The sequence below is a fragment of the Neomonachus schauinslandi genome, chromosome 5 (assembly GCF_002201575.2).
Source record: "Neomonachus schauinslandi chromosome 5, ASM220157v2, whole genome shotgun sequence".
NCBI classification, from domain to species: Eukaryota; Metazoa; Chordata; class Mammalia; order Carnivora; family Phocidae; genus Neomonachus; species Neomonachus schauinslandi.
In genome coordinates this window covers 138,313,424-138,335,356 of record NC_058407.1, presented here as the reverse complement: position 1 = coordinate 138,335,356, position 21,933 = coordinate 138,313,424, and the positions used below count along the sequence as shown (strand labels likewise).

Here is a 21,933-nt window from a genome sequence, read left to right as displayed (position 1 = left end):
GGCCCCATCCTGAGTGGGCCATGTGTGTCCAATGCCATCAGGAGACACAAAGCAGAGAGGCCCCCCTGACCTCTTGCCCTTGAGGACAGGCTCAGGTTCAGTCTCGGTTGGGGAAATCTGGGGCGACTGTCCCTGAGGCCCACATTTATGAAGCACCTACTCTGTGCCAGGGGGTGGAGATGCTGGGCCCCATGGCCCCTGCCATCAGGGCACAGAGGTCAGGCCCCCAGGAGGGGGCACAGCCAGGCCGAGGCTGGTGTATCTGAGGTCTGAGGCTGGTGTGGCCCAAGTTGGATGGGACAGTGGGGGGAGTGGAGGGGTAGGGGCTGTGGAACTGGGGGGGCGTGCATATCCTGCAGGTGGACTGTTGGGGGGCTCCCATGGGGCTAGTGAGGGGTCGGGGGGAAAGGCCAGCAGGCCACGGGTGGCAGGGGAGAGGCGGCAGGCCGCGGAGTGAGGAGGCACCCCCGCCCAAGCACAGCCCCTGTCCCGCCCCCTCCCCGTAACATTTTTGCGGCCAATGCTGCCCTCTGCTGGTCATGTTGGGCACTCCCCTGGCGTTTGCCTCGCTGACCAGGATGGGGCCGGGATGAGCTGTGCCCTGGGGACCAGGCGTACTTCCTGCTCCTGCGGCCTCGGCCGTGAGCCTGGACCTGCGTGGCCTTGGGGACACTGTCGGGATATGCGTCCACCTGTGTGGGGAAGACCTGGGTGTCTGGCTCCAAGGTATCCCCCGGAGGCTGAATTCAATCAACTCCCCCTCAAAGCCAAGTCCACACCCCTGCGTGTCCAGGGGAACTTCCCACTGGGACAAGTAGGACAGCAGGGGACAATGGGGCCTGGCTTCAGGCCACAGTCCCAGGTGCAATTCTGGGCAGACGCCACACGTGGGCCAGCATGGGTGGGGTGAGGGCCTGCCTGGCCCTTTAAGAGAGCTGCCAGGGGAGGGGCCCTGTTGCCCAGCAACAGGACGGCTTGTGTGTACCTGTCCCCCGGAGACCAGAAGTGTCCTGCTGGGCACAGAGTGGCCCGGAGCTGTCCTGCTGACCTCCTTCGTCCCTCGTCCCCCTCAGGGGAGCGGGTTTGGCTGGCACCATGGCGCAGACGGACGTGCTCTTGACCCAGCAGCTGGCCCCGCAGACGGTACCAGCCTGCGAGCTGCCCCGCAAGCTGTACGACGTGGCCCGGAACACGGGCGCCTACACGTCCTCGGGCCTGGCCACCGCTGGCTTCCGCTCAGCCAGGTACCTGGTGGACGAGTGGTTCCAGAACTGCTATGCCCGCTACCACGAAGCCTTCGCCGACCGCGACCGGTCGGAGGGGCAGCGCCACGAGAGCCGGCAGCTGGTGGCCGCGACGGAGGCCCTGGCACAGTGCACGCAGGAGGATTCCACCGGGAAGGTGGGCGCGCGCCTGCAGGACATGCACTGCTGGAAGTCGGAGCTGCAGCACGAGGTGAGTGAGCTGAGTGCCGAGACCGACCTGCTGCTGGCCCAGAAGCAGCGGCTGGAGCGCACCCTGGACGCCACCGCCGTGCCCTTCTCCATCACCACCGATAACCTTCAGTGCCGCGAGCGCCGCCAGCACCCCGACCTCGTCCGCGACCACGTGGAGATGGAGCTGCTGAAGGTGCGTGGCCCCTTCCACCCTGAGAGCCGCAGGCCCGGCCGCCCTCCCCACTCTCCAGGGAGCGAGGCCTGCCCAAGGCTGAGGGCCGCGGGTTCACACATGTGCCCCCATGACGCGGGCTGACACTGGGTGGGCGCACGCGGGCGCGGGAAGCCTGTGCCCCCCTGCACACACAGGAATACGCAGAACATGTAACCCTTGGCGCGTGCAGACATGTGTAGAGCGCACGCCCAGGTCCATACCCGGCACAGAGACGCTGGCTCTGTTTGTAGGTTGGGGACCAACAAGGTGCTGGGGCAGTGGGGTCAGTGCTCAGGCCATCCAGGACGGAGGTGCCATCCCTGACCCCAGAAGGGTGCCCGGTCTGACCTTCCTGGAGCCTGGTCCTCACAGTGGACCCTGGGTGAGGCTCAGCTCCTTGCAAGGTGGGCCCCAGCTTGGACCTGCTGGTTTGGGGACACCATGGCCTGGGGGCAGGTCCTAGTGTAAGGGTTTGAGAAGGTATGGGGGCTGGAGCTGGACCTCACATCAGCTCACCCCAATCCCATGTCCAGGGCCCCTGCAGGGCCCCCACCCCCATTATGGCTCATCCTGGGGTAAGGGTGACAGAAGTCACACCTGGACGTGTGTTGGGGACATTTGCCTGAGGATGGGACACTCAGAGGCCACTGAGGCAGCGAGGGGTCTGGCCAGGTCCATCTGCAAGCCCTGATGCCCCTCCACACACACCCCAAGGATGGGGAGGGGCCTGAGTTGAGTCCTGTGGGTGGCTGCCTGAGGTCTGGGAGGCAGGCAGGGCCAGGGTCCTGGGTCCCTTGGGTCCTGGCACCTGCTGGGCAGCCCCTCAGGTCACCCTAGGTCATTCAGATTAAGCCTGACCCTGAGCTCTTGAAGGCCTCGCACACCATTGCGCTCCCTTCCCTGATGCCTGTGGTGGAAATCCAGGCCCAGCCCAGTATTTAAGTGTGGATGGGTGAGGGTGGGATGGAGGCCATGGTCATACTACAAGGAGTCTTTCCCATTCCACGCTCAGTGGGACCTGTCCTTCGGGCAGCCCCACAAGGATCAGGTAGTTGCCCAGGCCAGTCCCCTGCTCCAGGCACCTCTCAGAGCCTGGGGGGGGGGGGTGCTTACCTGTGAACTGCAGGGTGTGGGCATTCCTGGGAGATGCAGGGCACCCCCTACACACTCCAAGCTCAGCCCAGAACATTGAATCCCTCCCCTCTCCCAGGCCCCAACCCCCTCCTTGGTCCCCCACCACCTCACCCCCACACTCAGCTGCTCAACAACCTCCCGGGGCTCTGGCTGCAACGCCCCTGCCCTGAGCCAAGAAACTTACCCCCTCCCCCCACCCCTCCCAATGTGAAAACACCAATGGTCCAGGGACAGGGAGACAGACCCAGGGGACAGACCCTGACATACGTGGGCTTAGAGCCAGACAGAGGCCAAAATCCAAATGGGGGGAGGGGGACTGTGCACAGAAAACAGAGCCATTGTAGTAGCAGAAAGACACACAGGGTCCCCCTTGAACGCTCAGTGGAGGAGAGAGGGCCTCTCTGAGCCCAAGGCCCCGAGGGGCAGGCCGGGAGGGCCCCTCGTTCCTAGGGCGTTGTTGGCCACCAGTGCTCGGGGCAGGAGGGCTGCAGGGATGGCCCCTAGAGCCCAGGGGCTGCTGGGTGGGTGCCAGGTGAGCGGGAGCTGCCTCTGGTGACAGTCCCAGCAGCTGGTAGAAGCCCCCAGGATAAAACCCCACGCTCTGCTACACCAAACAGAATGTTCAAAAGCCCAGAATAAACCCAATGAGAAAGAGCTGGGCTCATCCCTCATCTTCCAGGAAAGAGATGGGAGGTCAACAAGCTGGCTTTCCAGCCCGAGGTTACCCAGCCAGGGGTCGGGTGTTGGCCTGGGCATTTAAGGGGCTGACCATGGGCCCACACCAGCCTGGCCATCCTCAGATCCTCACCAGGGAGTGGGGTCTTCTCCCCCAGGAGGCCGAGCTTATCCGGAACATTCAGGAGCTCCTAAAAAGGACCATAATGCAGGCCGTGAACCAGATCCGGTGGGTCTCAGTGGTCCCACGCCCACCCCTGTCTCCTCACCCCTTGGGCTGACGCTGGGCAGGAAGTTGGGGTGAGCAGGCCCGGAGTCTCAGAGAGGTGGGGGCTTGTCCCAGGTCTCAGACAGGAGTACAGAACAGGTAGGGGCAACTGGTGGGGGTGCAGACTCCTGCATGGCCTGGGCGTCCAGAACCCAGGTCAGCTTTCCAAGGCAGGGAGCAGGTGCTCCTGGACGCTGTTGGCCAGGCAGAGCCTGGGTGGCCTGAGGACCCCGGTACTGGGCAGATGAGGTGGCCTGGTTCTCAGTGGAGAATGGGGGGGTGTGCTTGCTCCTGGGGGTGGCACCCAGTGCCCCACCCCAAACGCAGATCCCGCCCACCCCAGGCTGAACCGTGAGCACAAGGAAACGTGTGAGATGGACTGGTCTGACAAGGTGGAGGCCTACAGCATCGACCAGACCTGTGCCCTCTACCACAACCAGAGCACGGAGGTGCAGTTCTACCCGCACACTGCCAAGTTCGAGGAGAGGTGGGCCACCTCAGCCCCAGCCCCTCCCAGGGACCTTCCCCCAAACACCTGTCTCCACCCCGGCGCCCTCTGCTGGGGACCCTTCCCCAGGTCCCCGGCCCCTGACGCCCTCACACGGAAGGCCCTCGGTGCAGCTCTTCTGCTCCTAGGCTGGGCCGGCCAGCAGGACCCCGCAAGCGCCCAGCCCCGCACAGGTCACCAGGGGCTTGGGGACTGCGGAAGGAGGCAGGACCTGGGGGCTTACCTGCAGCTCCTCGAGCGGCTGGCAGGGGGCGCGCAGCCACCACACAACGCCGCGCAACCCCGGGGGCGCTGGGGGCGCGAGGGGGGCACCGGGACGCAGGGTCGGGTGTGTGCGGGGGGCTGCGGAGCTGCGCTGGGGGTGGTGATTTGTGCTGGAGCGCAGTGGTCTCGGGGAGCGGGGAGCGCGGGAGGGCCGGGTGGGCTGGAGCCGTTGGCGAGTGCCCCCACCGACCGCGGCGCCGGCGGGTCCCTGCCCGCAGCGCCTCCACGCCGGAGACGTGGGCCCGGTTCACCCAGGAAAACCTATACCGCGCGGAGCGCGAGCGCCTGGCCTCGGTCAACCTGCGGGTGCTCATCGACTGCATCCTGCGGGACACGGCCGAGGACCTGCGGCTGCAGTGCGACGCTGTGAACCTGGCCTTCGGGCGCCGCTGTGAGGAGCTGGAGGACGCATGCCACAAGCTGAAGAACCACCTGCACAAGGTGAAGCCCCGCCCCCGCGCCCCGGCCCCGCCCCCCCTGCCCGGGCCCCGTCCCCGAGCCCCGCCCTGGCCCGGCCCCACCCAGGCCACGTCCGGTCCCCTGCCCAGGCCAGTCCCTGGAGCTGAGCATCTGTAACTATAGAGCGACCAAACTCCTTGTGGCCCAGCCCCGCCCCTGGCTTGGTCACACCCTGGCCTGGTCCTGGCCCCTCCTCTGTCTTGTCCATCCTGAGGGACCCCAGGCTCAAGGCACCCACTCCTCCCTGGGCCCTCACTAAGCCAATGAAAAACCAGGTGACATTGGGAGTGGCTGTCAGGCATGAGAAAGAGGGAAGGTGGCAGGCTGTGGCCGGGCCTGGTAGGGCCCTGACCCCGGGCTCTCAGGGTGCCCTTTGCTGCCGCCACGTCTCTTCAGTTCTTCACCAGGGTAGGGGGCCTGGTGACCAGCAGGGTGGGGTGGGGCACTCAGGCCAGAACTGTGGACATCAGGCTTTGCTGTCCCACCCCGACCCTCTGGGTGCCCTTGGCAGGGCCGAGGTGGCTGTACACATCTTCCTGCCTCCATACGTCCCCCCCAGTCCGTGGACAGGGCCGGCGAGGAGGAGGGGTGGGGTGGGGGTCACGCCGGCACCCCCAGGGACTGTCCTGTGTGCAGACGCTGCGGGAGGTCACGGACCAGGAGCACAACATTGCAGCACTGAAGCAGGCCATTAAGGACAAGGAGGCGCCTCTGAAGGTGGCCCAGACCCGTCTGTATCAGCGCTCACACAGGCCCAACGTGGAGCTGTGCCGGGACGCCGCCCAGTTCAGGTGCCGCCGTGGCTGTGGTCCCCGGGGCGGTCCTGAGCGGGACAGCTCACCACCCACCCTCCGTGCCGGCCCCCGACCCCCGCCCCCCTGCCAGCCGGGCCTCCCTTGGCCTCTGGGCCCCATGAACACCCCGCTCCCCGCAGCCTGCGGACCTGTCGCGTAGACACACAGGCTTGCACACGGAGCTGTCCCCACGCCCCACCCCCGCCCAGCATGACTAGACACGGATGTGCCTTTCGGGCACTAAGTGTCAGGGACAGCGTAGCTCTTCCTGCTTCACCCCGTGCTGCACAATCGTCCCTGAAAGGGATCTCGGGGTCTGAGAGGCTGAGCCGCCGAGACCCCCGGCTGCCCTGCCCACACCACCTTGGGCATGCCATCCAGACCCCCGACAGCACGAGTGGCCCCGGCCCTGGCTCAAAGCCAAGGTGGGATCGTGTCCCTAGTGTTCCTGACTTACCGAGTACCAGCTGCCCTCGTCAGCAGAATACCCCTGCCCGGCATTCTTCCCTCCTGCCCTCAGCACGCCCCGGGGACTGGGGCCTTGTGCAGGGCCAGGGGTCCGTCCAGCCAGCCTCCAGGCCCCAGGAATAAAGGGAACCGGGAGCCTCAGCGCACCCCTGGCATTGCGTAGAATTGCTGCATGGTGTCACTGCACTCAGCCCTGCAGAGCCCTGCCCACGCGGGCTTTCCCCTCCAGCCGGGGGGCGGGGCAGGCCAGGAGAAGTCCCAGCTCAGGCCCAGCGCCGTGGCCCTGCGGGCACGCTACACACCCTCTCCCACATGCCGTAGGGCCTGTGTGGTGTCCTGGCCCAGCCCACTCCACGTGGCTGGCAGGTTTCCCTTTGGGACTTTTGGGTCCTCTTACGGCCCAGCAGCTTGGCCTGGACCCCTCATCAGGGCTCCTGGGCCTTGCCCGTCCCAGCCCGGAGGCCCCAGCTCACACCTCCCTCCCCCCGCCCCACAGGTTGGTGAGCGAGGTGGAGGAGCTGAACATGTCCCTTGTGGCACTGAAGGAGAAGCTTCTAGAAGCAGAGCAGTCTCTGCGCAACCTGGAGGACACGCGCATGAACCTGGAGAAGGACCTGGCCGTCAAGACCAACAGCCTCTTCATTGACCGTCAGAAGTGCATGACCCACCGTGCCCGCTACCCCACCATCCTCCAGCTGGCTGGCTACCAGTGACCGGGGCTGGCACCACGGCGTGTGCCCCTCAAATAAAGAGCATGTTAACTTTCTACTTGTCCATGTGGTTCTGGGTGGAGTCCAGATGCTGCAGCCTGGGCAGGTGGGCTTGATCCACAGACCCACCCGGCCAGGCCGGTGGGAGGTGGGGGCTCAGAGCCTTTGCCAGGGCCATCCTTCCTGCCTGGGCGGCCCCGGTTACCACCTGGAGAGGATTGTAGAGGCCCCTGCATTGTGCACCTCGGACCAGTGGCCTGGCCCCCCAGGAGCTCTGAGCCCGCAGAGGCTCAGATGGGGGCCCTCTGCCCTCCTGAGCCGCCTGCAGGACCCTGCGGAGGAAGTGTCCCCTCCTGCCGCCACAGAAGCCACAGCACTTGTCTCTCCAGCAATGACCAGAGCCCCAGCTTTTTCCTCCGTGTGCCCTGGACACTGTCCCCGTGCAACTGGCCGGCTCTGCCCCGAGGGACTGGGCCCAGGGTTGCGGGCATCCATGCAGTGCCCCAAAGCTCCTGCAGGGCGCCAGGCAGGGCCTGGGACAGTGAGTGGGCAGAAGACCCGTGGGGCCTCTCCCTGCCACCTCCACCTGGCCCTGGGTGGGCACCCAGGGGGACAGATGCCTGGGGACCCTGAGCCGGGGGGGGCCCTCCACTCCTAGCCACCTTGGTCACCTTGGGTAGCCAGTGTCTTGTCCAGCCTCTTCTTAACCAGTGGGTGAGTCAGGCTGAGGTACGGTGGGTAGAGGGTTCCCAGTGCCCACCTGGCCACGCACCATCCCTCGCCCTGTGTCCAAGGCTCTGTGTCAGGGCTCCGTGCAAGGAGGCCTCTGTCACTGTCCCCACCCCACCCTCGACAGACAGCTCCCGGTCACTGTCTGCCCGCCCAGGGCAGCTCATCAACAGGACTCAGGGGAGCGTCCGTCCCACCGCTGGGAGCTGTTAACTTCCTCTGCGTGCGCTCGGGCCACTCGGCCCCATCGTAGCTAGGGCGGAGGCAGCGTCCCTTGTGCAGAGGGCCTTCTCGTCCAGCCCCCCGCCCCCGGTGGCGGCGGCTGGGATCTGAAGGGCGAGGTGGGGGCTGAGCACAGCTCATTGTCTCGGGTGGGCTGGAGGCCCCGGGCTGGGAGGGCACAGCACAGCCCCCGGAGGCTGCACGCTCACTGTCTGTGGCTGTCTCATGGCTGTCTGTGAGCTGGAAAGTTTGTCCTCTTGTGGAGACAGACCACCAGGCCGTGGAACTGAGGGACGGCTTCCTGGAATCCCGACCCCCACCGCCTGGCCAGGCTCATGGGAAAGGTGAGGCCACGATGCAGCCCAGGGGTCTCCAGTAGCCTTGGACACCTTGACCCTGCTGGGCTCACGGTGGCGCAGCTGTGGACCTGGGGCCCTGAGGCCACCGGGGTCCTGGGGAGAGGGAGCAGGGTCATGTCAGGCCACCAGAGCGGTAGGAGGGGTGCTGTCAACCCTGGGCCCGCACTTCAGTTTCCGTCTGGGGAGGGGATCCCAGGACGCTGGGGGGGGGGGGGCTGGGGCGGGGCAAGCGCGGTGGGGGTGGGGGGAGGGGAATGTTCAGGGGCTGCAGTGTCGCCCCCTCCCCGCTCCCCCTGCAAGCCCCTGATGCCCCAGAGCTGCCCCAGCACAGCTGGGTTACCCCTGGCTTCCTTGGGTTTCCCTGTCTGTGGAGCTCTCCAGCCTGGCCCCACGGTCACTCTCACGGTGAGTGAGTGAGCCCGCATGGTGCCCGTTTCCGGAGCCTGCATCCAGGCCTCCCAGGACCCCCTGCATTGCCCCCTTTGGTGAAGTCTGTGGTAACAGGCACCTGGCCTACTCCCCGGACCCCCATCTAGGACTGCTGCTGCGCTGGAGGCCATGGGGCATCTGGTCCCCCCTGCCCAGGCTCGAGTCAACGGTCAGTGTGGCCTTCCTGGGCTGCAGCGGGCTGGAGACAGGGAGGGAGCCCAGCCCCCCTGCGGCTGATGCTGTGGCCCTCTGTGGGCCGCGACCCGCGGGGCCGTGACGCTCAGCCATGCTCCTGTTGTCACGGAGATGTGAGGCGGCGTGTCTAAGGAAGGCTATTTCTGTCCAGGTCCTCCCGCCACCTGCTGAGTCACCCTCAGCCCCTGCTGACCACCTGCACCCAAGCAAACACTCTGCAGCCGGGGGCCCACCCACCCAGACTGCAGGGACCCCAGGGCCCCTTCCAGCCCCTTCACCCCACACCTGCCCCTCTTGAGGAGGCGCCCCCCACATACAGGGCGAATTTAGCTCACTGTCCCCTCCCCCAGGGAAGTACAGTGACGGCCCATCTCCCGGGGTTGGGGCAGCTCTGCTTGCTGGTGTCAGGGGAGGCGCAGAGCAAGGGATATTGGGGCCCTGCAGCGTGGCCAGAGTCTGCCAAGACTCCCAGTGGCTAGGCTCTTCCTGCTTCCGTCCACCACAGGGGACGCCCCCCGCCCCTCTGAGCCCATCGATGTTCATTCAGGTGGGTAAACTGAGGCTTGGACCCAGAGAGCAGCAGAGCTCGGGCCACAGAGGCCATAGGGGTACTTCCAGAGAGGCCCCCCCGACCTGCCCTGGGCCCACTGGCCCCCCCCAGGGATGCCGTGCTGGGAAGTAGGCGCTGCCTCATGCGCCCCCCCGAGTGGCTCTGTCGAAGCCGCCTGGTCTCAGAGCCAAGCCCGCACCCGGCATGTGCTGACAAGGTGTGGGGACATGCGGAGCTGGTGAGTCGGGGCACAGGGACTCGGGCTTCACCCCTCCTCCATCAGTGCCCCCTGCAGACGGGGGGCGGTGAAGACAGCTGTGCCCAAAGTGGGGGACTAGGCTGTCTGCTGCTGTGTGAGCCGGGAGCTCCAGGGCTCGGCTCCAGCTGGTGTGGCCCTGCCCGCGGCCCTCACACCTCGTGCCCCCTCAGCCTGGCCAGGGAAGCCCCCACAGGTGGGGCCACTCCTGTCTCCCTCTCCTCCGTCCAGGACCCTCCCTGGTCATCAGTCCCCCAGGCCATGTCTGCTGCCTCCCCCACAGGCTGCTGGCTTGGGTAGGGGGGATGCTTACCAGGGAATCACATGTCCCCACATCCAGAGGCCAAGGCGCCGGGCCCGGTCCCTGGGCCCAGTGTCTAGCTGTGCAGACCCAGAGCAGGGACAAGGCCAGGCTCTGGTGTGGGCTCGGCTTTGGCTTGCAGTGGGCACAGCCCCTTCCTGCACTCCTGGGGGGGGAGGGGGGCACTCACAGGGTACGCCCTTTATCTTCCAAAGGCTGGGTTAAGGCCGAGGAACCCCCACGGGGGGTCACGGCACATCTGCCCTGCTGGACACCGGAACCCTGGGATGGCACAGAGGGAGGTGGGGGCAGACATTGGCCAGAGACGGGAGGGTGTCCCTGTCACCGGCTGGGCCTAGTGCAGGCATGGTGGCCCTGGTCTGTGCCCCCCCCCCACGTTGGCCTCCAGCCCCTCACCAGACTCCGCCCAGTCTCAGCTCCGGCCTGCCTCCCTGCCAAGTGTCTGCACCCCAGACGGAGGACAATGGCCAGCCCACAGAGCTGTCCCCCGACTCGCCAGTCCCAGACACCCCAAGCCCCCAGACCCCCAGACCCATGCCATGGCACAGGGGCTGGCAGGAGGACCCTGGGGCCCCCATGGCAGGGCCGCGTGGCCCCTGCGGCAGATGCGGGCGGAGGGCAGGCCGGGGGGGCGGGAGGCAAAGCCCCACGCGGTGCCGGCCCAGGAGCTCTGAAGCTGGCTCAAGGCTTGTTGGTCTTGGATGGTCCAGGGGAAGCCATGGGCACCTGGGGTGGGCATGAAAGGGCTCTTTCACGGGCCTTCAGGGCAGTGACCCCGGAGACAGCCAGGCAGGCAGCGGCGCCCGACTGCGTAATGGTAACAAGGGGTATGGGGGTGGGTAGGGGGTCCTCACAGGCACCCCGGGCAGGCTGGGCTTGGAGGGGGTCGTCTGTGCTCCCCTCCAGGCCTCAGAAGGAGGGAGGCTCCAGCCCAGACCATCTGCTGGGCAGGCCCAGGGGGCCACAATGCTGGAGACCCCAGGCACAGGCCTGCCTTTGGAGTGAGATCCCCCAGAGGGTCCTGTCAGGTCCCTCCACGGGAGGAATCCAAGGGTCCAGCGCAGCCAGGAGGGCAGGTCAGGGTCTGCTGGGCTCCGAGGGGTGAGGTGGTAAACAGAAGGGATCTCCCCTCCAGGAAAGCTCAGCCTGAGAGTGGGTCGCACCCCCACCTTGCAAGAGGAAGAAACGCATCCTGGGCTGCAGTCCCCGAGGGCTTCCTGGAGGAAGGTCCTGTGTCTTTTCTCAGCAGGGCTGCATGACAGGGAAGGGCGAGGACCCCGAACTCACACTCCTGCCCTTATAGGAGATCTGCCCTGGCTGAGCGTCCCGGATGCATCCAGAGGAAGCACGGATGGGCCAGGTGTCAGGCAGGGTCTCCTGGGGAAGGGGAGGCAGAAGCAGGAGGCCCAGGCCTGGTGGGGATTAAAGACCATTTTTTCCACCCTGGGGAGCCTCCCAAGTTGCTTTCCCTCCTCTGGCAGCTCAGGGGGGTACCACCCTCTGCCCAGCTACACAGCTGGGGAGAAACTGCCTCGTGGAGGGTGCCACCCAACCCAGGCCCGGAGCCCAGCCTCCCGGCGCTGGGGCCCTGCCCTTCCCTGAAGCAGCCCAGCTGCCCCTCCCCGAGGGCTCCACCGGCCACTGGTGGGTGGGGGCCTTGGGGAGCTGAATCAGAGCCCATCCCCCCATGACGGCTCCCCCTGAATCTGCCAGGTGCGGGGTCCCCAGCTGTGGGGGCTGCAGGCTGTTAGGGTACCTGCTACAGCCCTGAGCCAAGGCTGCAGGGAGGGGTGGGGAGGGGTGAGAAGGAGCCTGGAAACTCTGGCTGGGACAGCATGGGGCTGCCTTGGTCACCTTTGTCGGGGGCTCCGGAGGGGCAGGTGCGAGCTGTCCCCCATGCTGGCCCCTGCAGTGCTGCGTTGAGGAGGATTCAGAGGCCACATCCAGGTGAAAGTGTGCAGGGATCCATTGATGATATCCGTCAGGGGCAGGCGCTGAGGATCCAGGAGGCCCACAGCCAGGCACCCTGTCTGGTGCCCAGCGAGGCGCCTCCCCACATGGGCAGGTCCCTGGCCTTACCTGTCATCTGCTGCAGACAAGGGGGCACAGCCCAGGCAGCTGCAGGGCCTAGGGCTCTGTGGGGGCTCCTCCTTCTCAGACGCTGCCCCACTCCGGTCCCCCCACCAGGCTCTGGCACGGATGGCAGCCTCCAGCCTCCTGCTCCTCCTGGGGCTGCCTGTGGGGGTCTGGCCCGGCCTGGGGCTGCCCCGACGGCCATGTGTGCAGTGCTGTCGCCCCGCCTGGCCCCCGGCCACCCCCGGCCCCTACGCCCCCCGGAGCGCTGGGGAGCAGTGGGTGCCCCGCGTGCGGCCTGCCATCAATATCTCCATCCTCAAAGTTGAGTGTCTGTGGAGATGCAACCCCACCCCACCCCTGTTCCCACAAGGACACCCCCGCTGAGGGGGCAGGACAGCCCCGACTGAGGCACCTGGGCCCCCGTTGGTGGGACACTAAGCACCTGCCTCTCGGGTCCCCGACAGCTGCGGAAAAGGGGAAGTGAGGCAGCCTGGGCAGGGGGCTGTGGCAGAAGGGGGCCCAAGGCCTCTCATCCTGCTCAGCCGCCCCACGGCGGACCCCCAGGCCCAGCCTCCATGGGAGGCTGGAGGGAGGCCCGGGACCCCCTGGAAGAAGGCCAGCTCCAGGAGCCCTCGCCTGGGGAGACTGGGCCGTAGCCGTCCTTAGTTAGACCTGCCAACTTCCCAGCCTCTCGTCCTGCACAGCCCAGGGCAGACCTCTCCTCTGGCCCCCCCCGACTGTCCCCACGTCCCCATGTCCCCACGTCCCCGCGTGGCAGGCGGCTCAGGCCCCAAACAGACACAGCCTGGGGGCATGGCTTCTCCAGGCCCCCGTGACTCTGGGCCCCACACCCTAACCCACGGTTCCCACTTGCCCCTGCTTGCCCCCCTGCAGGCGAGAAGGGTGAACGGGGGGTCAGAGGTCCCTCTGGCAGGAGCAAAAAGGAGGGTCCCCCGGGCGCCGGGGCCTCTGGGGCCGCAAGGGCCAGAAGGGGCAGGCAGGGCTGCCGGGCTCCCTGTGTCAGTGCATCTACGCGGCCTTCTCCGTGGCCGGCGGGAGGGCCTGCACCCACCACTTCCAGGCCGTGCCCTTCCACACGGAGCTGGTGAACCTGGACGGGGCCTTCCACCCGGCGTCCGGCCGCTTCCTGTGTGCCGTGCCCAGCGTCTACTTCCTGAGCCTCAACGTGCACACGTGGAACTACAAGGAGACGTACCTGCACATTGTGTGCAGCGGGCGGGCTGCCGCCATGCCCTACGCGCAGCCTGGCGAGCGCGGTGTCATGCAGACCCAGAGCCTGCTGCTGCCCCTGGCCGCCGGAGACACCATCTGGGTGTGCCTGTTCCTGTGGGACCATAACAACGCCATCTACGGTGAGCACGGCGACCTCTATATCACCTTCAGCGGCCATCTGGTCAAGCTGGCCGCAGAGCTCTAGCCCCCCACAAAGCCCAGCCCCCCACGGCTCGCCCACCCCAGACGCCGCCCCGCGCAACCTCACCCTGGAAGCTGGGGAGCTGCGGCAGCTCAGCCTGTGGTGTTTGAGCACCGACTATGTGCAGTGATTGAGAGTCAGCTGCATGCAGGCACTGAGCGGAGTGCCAGGGACGCGGCCAGAGCAAGACAGACCAGGGGCCACCCCGGTGGGGGGGGGGGACACAGACCGGACGTCCACACCGAGATGTTCGGGAGGGAGACCCGTGGTCATCGGCATGTGGTGGGCTGGGTGGGCCGTGGCGGGGCGGGCGGGACAGCTCCACGGCCATGGGTTTGCCCTTAGGGTGGAGACATCTGTTCTGCTTATAAATAGCTGAGCCCAGAGACGTTTGTGGTGCTCCTGCTGGCCAGACGCTGGGGAGGCGGGTGGGGCGGTCCCCGTAGACACTGCCGCTCAGAGCCAATTCCAGCAAGAAACATGCAGAACCCCAGGGGTGTACGAGGGCGGCCAAGGCGCCGAGACAGGATGGCGTCAAGTGGAGCGGGGGTGTGGTCCTGGGCCAGGGACGAGAGTCTCGTCCTTGGGGTGAACACAGGGCCCAGCATCCCCTCGTCTGTCTGGATGGCGGAGGAAGATTGCACCTCGATGTGCGCCCCAGAGCCCGGGGGAGCCCCAGACACCCCAGTGTCACCACGTACTTAGATGTGGTGGAGACGGAGCCTCTCGCAGGCTGCACGCCACCCCTTGCAGGCAGGGGTGTAGTTGGAGGGTGGCCATGTTCACTCCATAGCAGGGCTCCATCCACCCCCTGGGGCCACTGTGAGTCTGTTCCTTTCCTGGCTTGTGCACCCTGGCCTGGGCCTTCTGCCCAGCCCCTCCTGGGGCCCCATCACTACCACCCCCTCCCTGGGCCTCCCCCGCATCTTCTCCTGCAGCTGCTCCCTCCTGAGCAAGGATCCTGGGGCAATGAGGCCACGGAGGCCGTGGCAAGAGCAGCGTCTGGTCTCGGCGAGCCCCATGAGCTGGATGAGGTCCCGGGCTGCGGCGAGAGGCAGGTGGAGTGGCAGGCGGGCTGCACTGGGCAGGAGATGTTGGAACCTTCCAGAAGGACGGTCCAGAGGCCGCCGGCCAGGGTGCGGGAGGAAGCAGAGGTGGCTGCTGGAAGCCCCAGAGCCCTCTCCCCTGTGGGTGCACCGGGAGCAGCCCCCTACAGGCCTGGCCGGGGTCCTCATGGGTACTGTCAGCACCAGATGTGGGGTTCCCTCTGTCCTCATTCACCCTGGGGCCCCCCCAAAAGCACCCAGGCCAGCCTGAGATAAATTCCCCATACCTACCTGGTCCTGGCAGACCCCCGGGAAAGTGGTGCTGAGCCTGGGGAAGAGGGGTCATCAGGGACCATTGTCCCAGACTTTCAGACAGGGGCTCCTCCTGTCCCAGGACAGAGGGCCATACCCTTGACAGGTGGAGAAACTGAGGCCCAGCAAGGGTGTATAGAACCCCTAAGTGTGTATGGCTCAGGGAGCTGGCCCTCCATGGGCTGGGCTATTCCCACCAAGTATGGCCCTGGACAGAGGAAGGGGGCCTCACTGGGAGGGGCTCCGGGACCCCCTTTGTTGTCCACACGGGGCCTGGGGTACAGACCCCTGCTAGCAGCCCACCCTGTGGCCAGGTCCTGAAGTCTCTTGAGCAGTGGGCATGCCTCACGGGTACTCTGGGTCCTGCCCTGCGTTGGTCCTAGGGTCCCAGGTATGAGACCCTCACACCTGCAGGTCCCACAGCCCATCCCGGCCAGTGGGGTGTCCCATGAGGAAGCTGAGACCCATGGGCATGGGTTCCTGTCACTCCGAAGCGCCAGCCCAGGCCCCCCACGCTGGGTCCGTGTTCACACCAACAGGGCCCTGACCTGAGAAAGTCATTGACTAGGAGGTCGGCACTGGCAGGGATCTGCACCCCAGGATGCAGAGCATCAGGGGGCTCAGCAGGAACCCCTGTCCCCCAGGAACACACCAGCCCAAGCAGGCCCTGCTGGCTTCCATGGCAGGCAGCAGCCCAGGACACGGGGTAGGGGGCCAGGATGGGAGTCACAGGCTGGTGAAGCTGTGGCCCAATTAGATGCAGGACGGGGGCAGAGAGGACTATGGGAAGCAGCGGCCCTGGGCCCCCTGACCTGCGATGCCAAGCTGGGTAGGCTCTCAGACTACACTGTGCCCTTTTACGACTGTGACAGCTGGACACAGCCAGGGCAGCAGTAATGGGCAGGGAGCTCAGGAGCAGCCTCAGGGGGTGGGGGTCAGAGAGGGCTCAGCGGCAGGGACCAAGCTGCCCAAACAGGAAAGGGGCGGCGGTGAGAGGCCTGGAAGGAGCCGGCCTCCCTCCACCCTCCCTCCTGCAGGCGGGACCCCGGGGTCCCAGCAGGCCAGACGGGCCAGAGGGCAGCCTCTGTCTTCCCGGCTTGCCGTGTGGCCTCGACTCACAGCCAGCAGCAGGTGGGTGACGAGAGCCTCGGTTGGGCCCCCAGAGCAGCCGAGGCCGAGAGGTGCCCGGGTCCAGGGCGGTCTGCTGACCCGGTGGCCACTCCTTCGAACCTCACGGCATGAATCCAGCTATTGACGGAGCCTGGACAGGGCCGTGCTGGGACAGGGCCGTGCTGGGACAGGGCTGCAGGGCCTCTGGGGACGGGCCCTGCTGCCAGGTGCTGACCCAGGAGGCCGGGGTGGGTCGGGCCAAGAACGGCGTCTGATAGGCAGGTGCCGAGGCCAGCACATGCTCTGAGAACCAGGGGTGGTATGGGGGGACATGCTCAGGGCCCTCAGCGGGTGGGGGGCAGCCAGCGGACACTGCTGGTGGGTCCAGGACAAGATGCCAACATCTCCCCCCAAAACACACCCTCCAGGTTCATTTATTTTAAAAAAAGGAATAACCGAGACCCAGGGTAGAGTCAGCATCTGCAAAGTGACCAGGCCGAGAGGTGCAGCTGAGTGCCCAGGTAGGAGGCCGCGGGCTGCCCTGACCGCCAGGGCAGCCAGAGAGGGGATGAGCCGATAGGAGCAGCGAGTGTGAGGCACCGGCCACGTGCCCCCGGGGGGGGCCCTGTCGGGAGCCGGTTACCTGCAGAAGTCTGTCAGTTTAGTGGATTCCAATGAAACATTCCTTTAAAAAATCTAGGTGAAATTCATATAACATAAAATTGACCATTTTAAAGTGAACAGTTCACTGGCATATTCGGCACATTCACAGTGCAGTGCAACCACCACCTCCGTGCAGTTCTGGAACTTTCTTGTGCCACCAGAGAGACCCCAGCCCCTCCCCCGGCAACCCCTGATCTTCATTGTGTCCCTGGATCTGCCTCTTCTGGGCCTTTCCGAGAAACGGAATCGCACACCGCGTGGCTCTTTGCACGTGGCTTCCGTCTCTGAGCATCATGTTCTCCAGCTGGGGCCACGCCATAGCACGTGTCAGGGCTTCATTCCCCTTGGTGGCTGACCACCCACCCCCCTGCCGTCCTGCTGTGTGGATGGACCACGGCACGTCCGTGCCAGCGTTGGTGTGCTGTCATGGACCATGCTATTATGAACGTTTGTGAACAAAACCCACTGTTTTAGTTTTGTAGACTAACGCTGGACGCGGCCTGGAAAAGTGAATAGATAAGATTCTAGAACATTCTGACCCAGCCGAGGAGACACTGGAGCAGAGCCTGAAGACCCAGAAGAGCCTGAAGAGCCTGAAGTGAACACAGTGGCAGAGACTGAGGACACCCCGGGGACGAGAGTGGCTGGTGTGTCCACGAGGCAGGAGGCTGTACCACCTCCACGCGACGTGCATCCCACGTGCTAATGCACACTCCAGTAAAAGTGTCACCAGCAATACAGCCACTGAACACAAGTGGGACGCACGCCCTCCACGGGGGCACGATCCACAACAGCCAAAACAGGGGAGCCACGGACAAAACGTGATCCATCCACACAATGGAATGTTACTTAAGACAGGCCAACGTGTGCTCCCACAGGGGTGGGCCCAGAGGGCATCGCGCTCGGGGAGATAAGCCTGTGGCAGGAAGACAAATATGGCGGGATTCCGCTTCTCGAGGCCCCTCGAGCCGTCAGATCCCTGGAGACAGAAGGTGGATGGAGGTCACCAGGGGCAGGGGCGGGTGGGGAGTCAGCGATTCATGGGGACAGAGCGTCAGTTTGGGAAGATGGAAGCTCTGTCGGGAATGAGCTGTGCGCCTAAAGACGGTGTTATTTTACCACAGTTAAAAATATGTGAAAATAGCCCCGCATCGGGCTCCCTGCTCGGCGGGAAGCCTGCTTCTCCCTCTCCCACTCCCCCTGCTTGTGTTCCCTCTCTCGCTGTGTCTCTCTCTGTCAAATAAATAAATAAAATCTTTAAAAAAAAAATATGTGAAAATATTCCGCGAGTCTGTGGATGGGGAAAGACTTCTCGATCTAAGGACCAAAATGGAAGCATTTCCCAAGTAGCCGAGCGACAGGCTGAGTCTAAAAATAGCAAATATCAAGGCTGAAACCCAAACGCAAGACACACGGACACATGAGACCGGAGGGGGTGGACGACTCCTCAGTGTGGGAAGAAGTGAGGACCATCCTGGCCCCGGGCAGGCTGCATCCACACACGTTCCTTCACAAGCTGCCTGGTCACCACCATCATCTGCGCCCCTCAGGGGACCCAGGCAGACGCCGCAGCTTGGTTGGGCCCCAGCAGGGTGGCCCCAGAGGACATGTGGACAGATCCTCCATCCAGAGGGCCAGTGAGGCCACAGCCAGGTGTCAGAAGCGGGAGGCCCTAGGCAATAGCAGCCTCTCTCCTGTGACCCCCGTCCCCTACCCCACTGCGCCACCAGCCACGGGGCAGACACCTGCCTGCCTCCAGGGACCCCTCGGTATGACTGCTGGGTGCTGAGTTAGGAGGGAGGGAGAAGACCCAGTAGCATAGGCTGGGTACCACATGGGCAGGGATTGGGGGCTCTGGAGGCTAACCCAGGGCAGCTCCCGGCATCCCGTCCAACCCAGGCCCGATGGTCCCCAGAACACGGATGTGGGTAGGGGGTGCTGGGTGTCTCCCGTTCCCCCACGGCCACTCCCCAGCTTTATCCTCACCCCTTATGGACCACATCACCACCTCCCAGACTGTGTCTGGCAACGGGGAGCCCAGCAGGGTACCGGAGGCATGGAGGAGAGGGGGTCAGGTCCAGGGCACTTCACTGTCCACCCGTGCAGAAGGTCGGTTTATTAAAATCTTCTCAAACTACCCAGTGGAGTGGGCTGCCTGTTTCCCATGGACAGGCTGGGCCCAGGCAACGTCAGGGAAGAGAGGAGACACAGCGGGGCATTGAGCAGAAGAGAGCCTGGGCAGGACAGTGTGACGGAGCCCGGATGGCACCGACCAGCCTGGACAGGACAGTGTGACGGAGCCTGGATGACACCAGCCAGCCTGGACAGGACAGGACAGTGTGCTTGGCTGCAGGGAAGGGAGGTGGAAGTGTCCGGGATGGGGACCTCCCCTTACCGGCCAGGGTGAGAGAGAGGGTCCCAGGTATGATATCCGCAGTATGCAGATGCCCTGAGAAGTGACCACTGAAGACCCAATTCTCAATATCCGTCTCCCTGACACTCCCAAAGCACATCACAGCTCTCTGGGCCCTCCAGGTTCCTGTGGGAAGTCCTCCTTGGTGTCTACCCGTGCTCTGCCCATTCTCCTGCCTTAGGACACCTGAGGGGGTTGGGCCCTTCCAGGCCCCACCAGGGCACCCCTACATCGATCCTGCTGCTAGGGATGGGAGGAGCTGTTGTCAGCCGGGGCCGTGGTGGCCAGCCTCGGTTTCCCTCACTGTGGGGATACCTCTCCCACCCCCTGCCCCGCCCTGCCAGGCAAACAGACCCCTCCTGCCTCTGCCCTCCCAGCCAGGAGGCAGCCTCGCCCTGCCCCTGCAGGCCGGATTTCCTGAGCAAGGTCACTCTGGGAGCCACTGGAGCCCAGCGGCCAATAAAACGCATCGATGCGGAGAGAGAGCCCATAAAGCAGGTCACCCTGGCTAGAGCTTGTTTGCTCTGTGCCGCCCCCCGCCCAGCTCAGGGCCTGGGCACGCAGGGCTTCCTGCAGCTGTCCCCAGCCTGTGCCAGGTGTGGGAAGGCTGTGTCCCCCGGCCTCCTGAACCCACCCCCAGCTCCTGTCCCCCCACAGACTTTTGGGGGTGTCTGGGTCCTCTTGCCTCCTGCTCAGGGCTCCACCCTCACCCAAGGCTTTAGGGACTGTCCACACTAGCCAAGCCTGGTTCCCAGCAACCACCCAGAGCCAGGGTCCCAGGGCTGACTGGGATCTCCAGGAACATCCCATGCACACATGCTCATGCACACACACTCAGACACACGTCCGGGCATATACACATGCACACTCACACACACACACACACACCCCGCACAGCAGGATCCAGTCAGTACATGTGCGGGTGCACACACACCCATGCATATGCACATGCAGCTCACACACACTCATACATACACACATGCATGCTCACACAAGTGCGCACGCACACACGCATGCACACGCTCACACCCTGCACGGCAGGATCCAGCCAGGGCTCTACGGACGTCTAGCACATGCGCGGGTGCACACACGTGAGCGTGGGTGCTCTGGGCTGGCGTGGCCCTGGGGAGGCAGCTCACGATGTCAAATCAATTGGGAGAAACTGATTTGGGGAGATTTCCGAGCCATCTGCTCACTCCCCAAAGTCATTCTGAGTGGATTCACTTTGCATCCCAAGGCCAGCCCTAAGCGGCAGGCTGAACAGGCTTCAGTTTCTCCCAGGGCACCCTCCTTCCCTGGGATGCTGGCCCCTGGGTGGGGGGAGGGGTGGGTCTGGTCACCAGCTAGGTTTCGTGGCCCCATGTGTGGGGGAGCTGCCCCAGCCCCCAGGAACTCAGCAGTGGAGACAGCCAGCTCCCACACACCCAGGGACAGGGGCCCCTAATGAGCCTCCTGCTGCCCACGCCCATGGGCCCAGAAAGATCAGACGTCCCCCTGCATCCTTTGAGGCCACATCCTGTTGCCACCTCCCAGAAAGCCCACCTGCCTGCCCCCGGGGAAACGCCTGGCCCTTCTTTAGACCCTGCTTGTTTGCGCTGTCGCTATTATTACCTGAGTGTCCCGGCTCCCACGTCCAGCAGGCGCTTGCCCACCCCCATGCCAGCCTCCTGTGACCCACGAGCCCTGATCTGCACCAGCTTCGATTGGCTCCAGGGACAATATTTGCTTTGGGAGAGAGTCAAACATTTATTCTCTAATTTATTCAGGAGATCGGGTTGTCAAACACAAGCGCCCTCGTTACGCTCTCGTGTTTCCAGGCCTTGGCCTCTGTCCAGGGTCTGTGCAGCCCAGGTCATGCTGACCAGGCCTTTCCCCTGCCTGGCATGCACCTGCTCCCTGTCCCCTGCTGCAGGTTAGAGGTCCTGCTCCAGGCAGACCCAGGGAGCGTGAGCCGAGGTGGCACCAGGCATGGCTGTCTAGACGGGGGTGGGGGGGGGGCATGTAGGCCGAGTGAGCCCCCACATTCTGGTCCTTCTCCTTCCAGCCTTGGACAGAGGCCCAAGGCACATGGGACCCCAGCAAGTTAAGGGCCAGGGCCGGTGGGAGGGGTGGTGCTCCTGGGTGTGGCTGAGGCCGCTCTGGTCTGGGCATCGCAGAATTCCTCAGGGGCCTGGCATTTGCTGGCATTTGCTGGCATTTGCACCCACACAGTGCTCCCTCCGAGTGACTGCTGCTTGCGTTGGGAGCCGCTCCCCCCTGTTATCACGACAGGTCTCTTCGTCTGCTCTTGTCCCCCGCCCTCTCAGGCCAGAGCCCCTGACAAAGCAGAGAGATGGCTGTGGGTGCCCGCCCCTCCCTGGGACGGCCTCTCCGACGCCCTAGAGACCCAGGAGCCTGCAGGGCCGACTCTGCACCCCCAATTCAGCCACCTTGCGAGCTGCTCCCCCAACCCCCTCCCACCATGAAACCAACCGTGACTGTGGGCAGCAGGCTGGGGGGGGGGGGGGTGGCTTCCACGGCAACGGAGCTCCGCAGTCCCAGACGTCCCCTCTGGGGTCCCAGCCCATCCTCGCTGCCCTGCGGGCTGTGCACCGCTGTGCGCCCTTTATCTGCCACCCCCCAGAGTCAACAGTTGCAGGTGCTGGGGAGCCCAGTGCGTCCAAGTGTCTTTAATTTCACAGACTCACACTTGACTCGGCCAGGTGACCCAGGGTTGATGTGAGGAGGCACAGGGGGCCGGAGGGCAGAGGCAAGCGGTCCCCAGCTCACACCGGTGGTCACTGCCCCTGGGCAGGCTGGCACAGGCCAGGGGCAGGATAAGAAGGTCGAGATGCCCCGAGCATCCAGCCTCTCCCGCCCACGCCCTCGCATCCCTGAGCCTCCCTG

General features: G+C 65.1%; 2 protein-coding genes across 2 annotated transcripts; both read left to right on the top strand.

Annotated features, from left to right (window-relative positions):
• The first annotated feature begins 1,095 nt into the window (after positions 1-1,095).
• TEKT4 (tektin 4) lies at positions 1,096-6,962 on the top strand. Its single transcript, XM_021698295.1, has 6 exons — positions 1,096-1,629; positions 3,618-3,688; positions 4,071-4,214; positions 4,718-4,940; positions 5,595-5,749; positions 6,717-6,962. Exons 1-6 carry the CDS (start codon positions 1,096-1,098, stop codon positions 6,931-6,933), a joined length of 1,344 nt encoding a protein of 447 aa, XP_021553970.1. The 3' UTR covers positions 6,934-6,962.
• A 5,229-nt stretch (positions 6,963-12,191) lies between these two features.
• Positions 12,192-13,506, top strand: C1QTNF8 (C1q and TNF related 8). Its single transcript, XM_021698330.1, is given in 3 exon segments — positions 12,192-12,388; positions 12,961-13,025; positions 13,028-13,506. Coding segments are annotated over 3 exon segments (741 nt in total).
• The last annotated feature ends 8,427 nt before the right edge of the window (positions 13,507-21,933 follow it).

Bases quoted from the DNA above. Each gene is read 5' to 3' on its own strand.
- TEKT4 (XM_021698295.1), top strand. From the start codon at position 1,096: ATGGCGCAGACGGACGTGCTCTTGACCCAGCAGCTGGCCCCGCAGACG. The intron at 3,689-4,070 runs GTGGGTCTCAGT...CGCCCACCCCAG, and splicing joins CAGGCCGTGAACCAGATCCG to GCTGAACCGTGAGCACAAGG. The intron at 4,215-4,717 runs GTGGGCCACCTC...CCCTGCCCGCAG, and splicing joins ACTGCCAAGTTCGAGGAGAG to CGCCTCCACGCCGGAGACGT.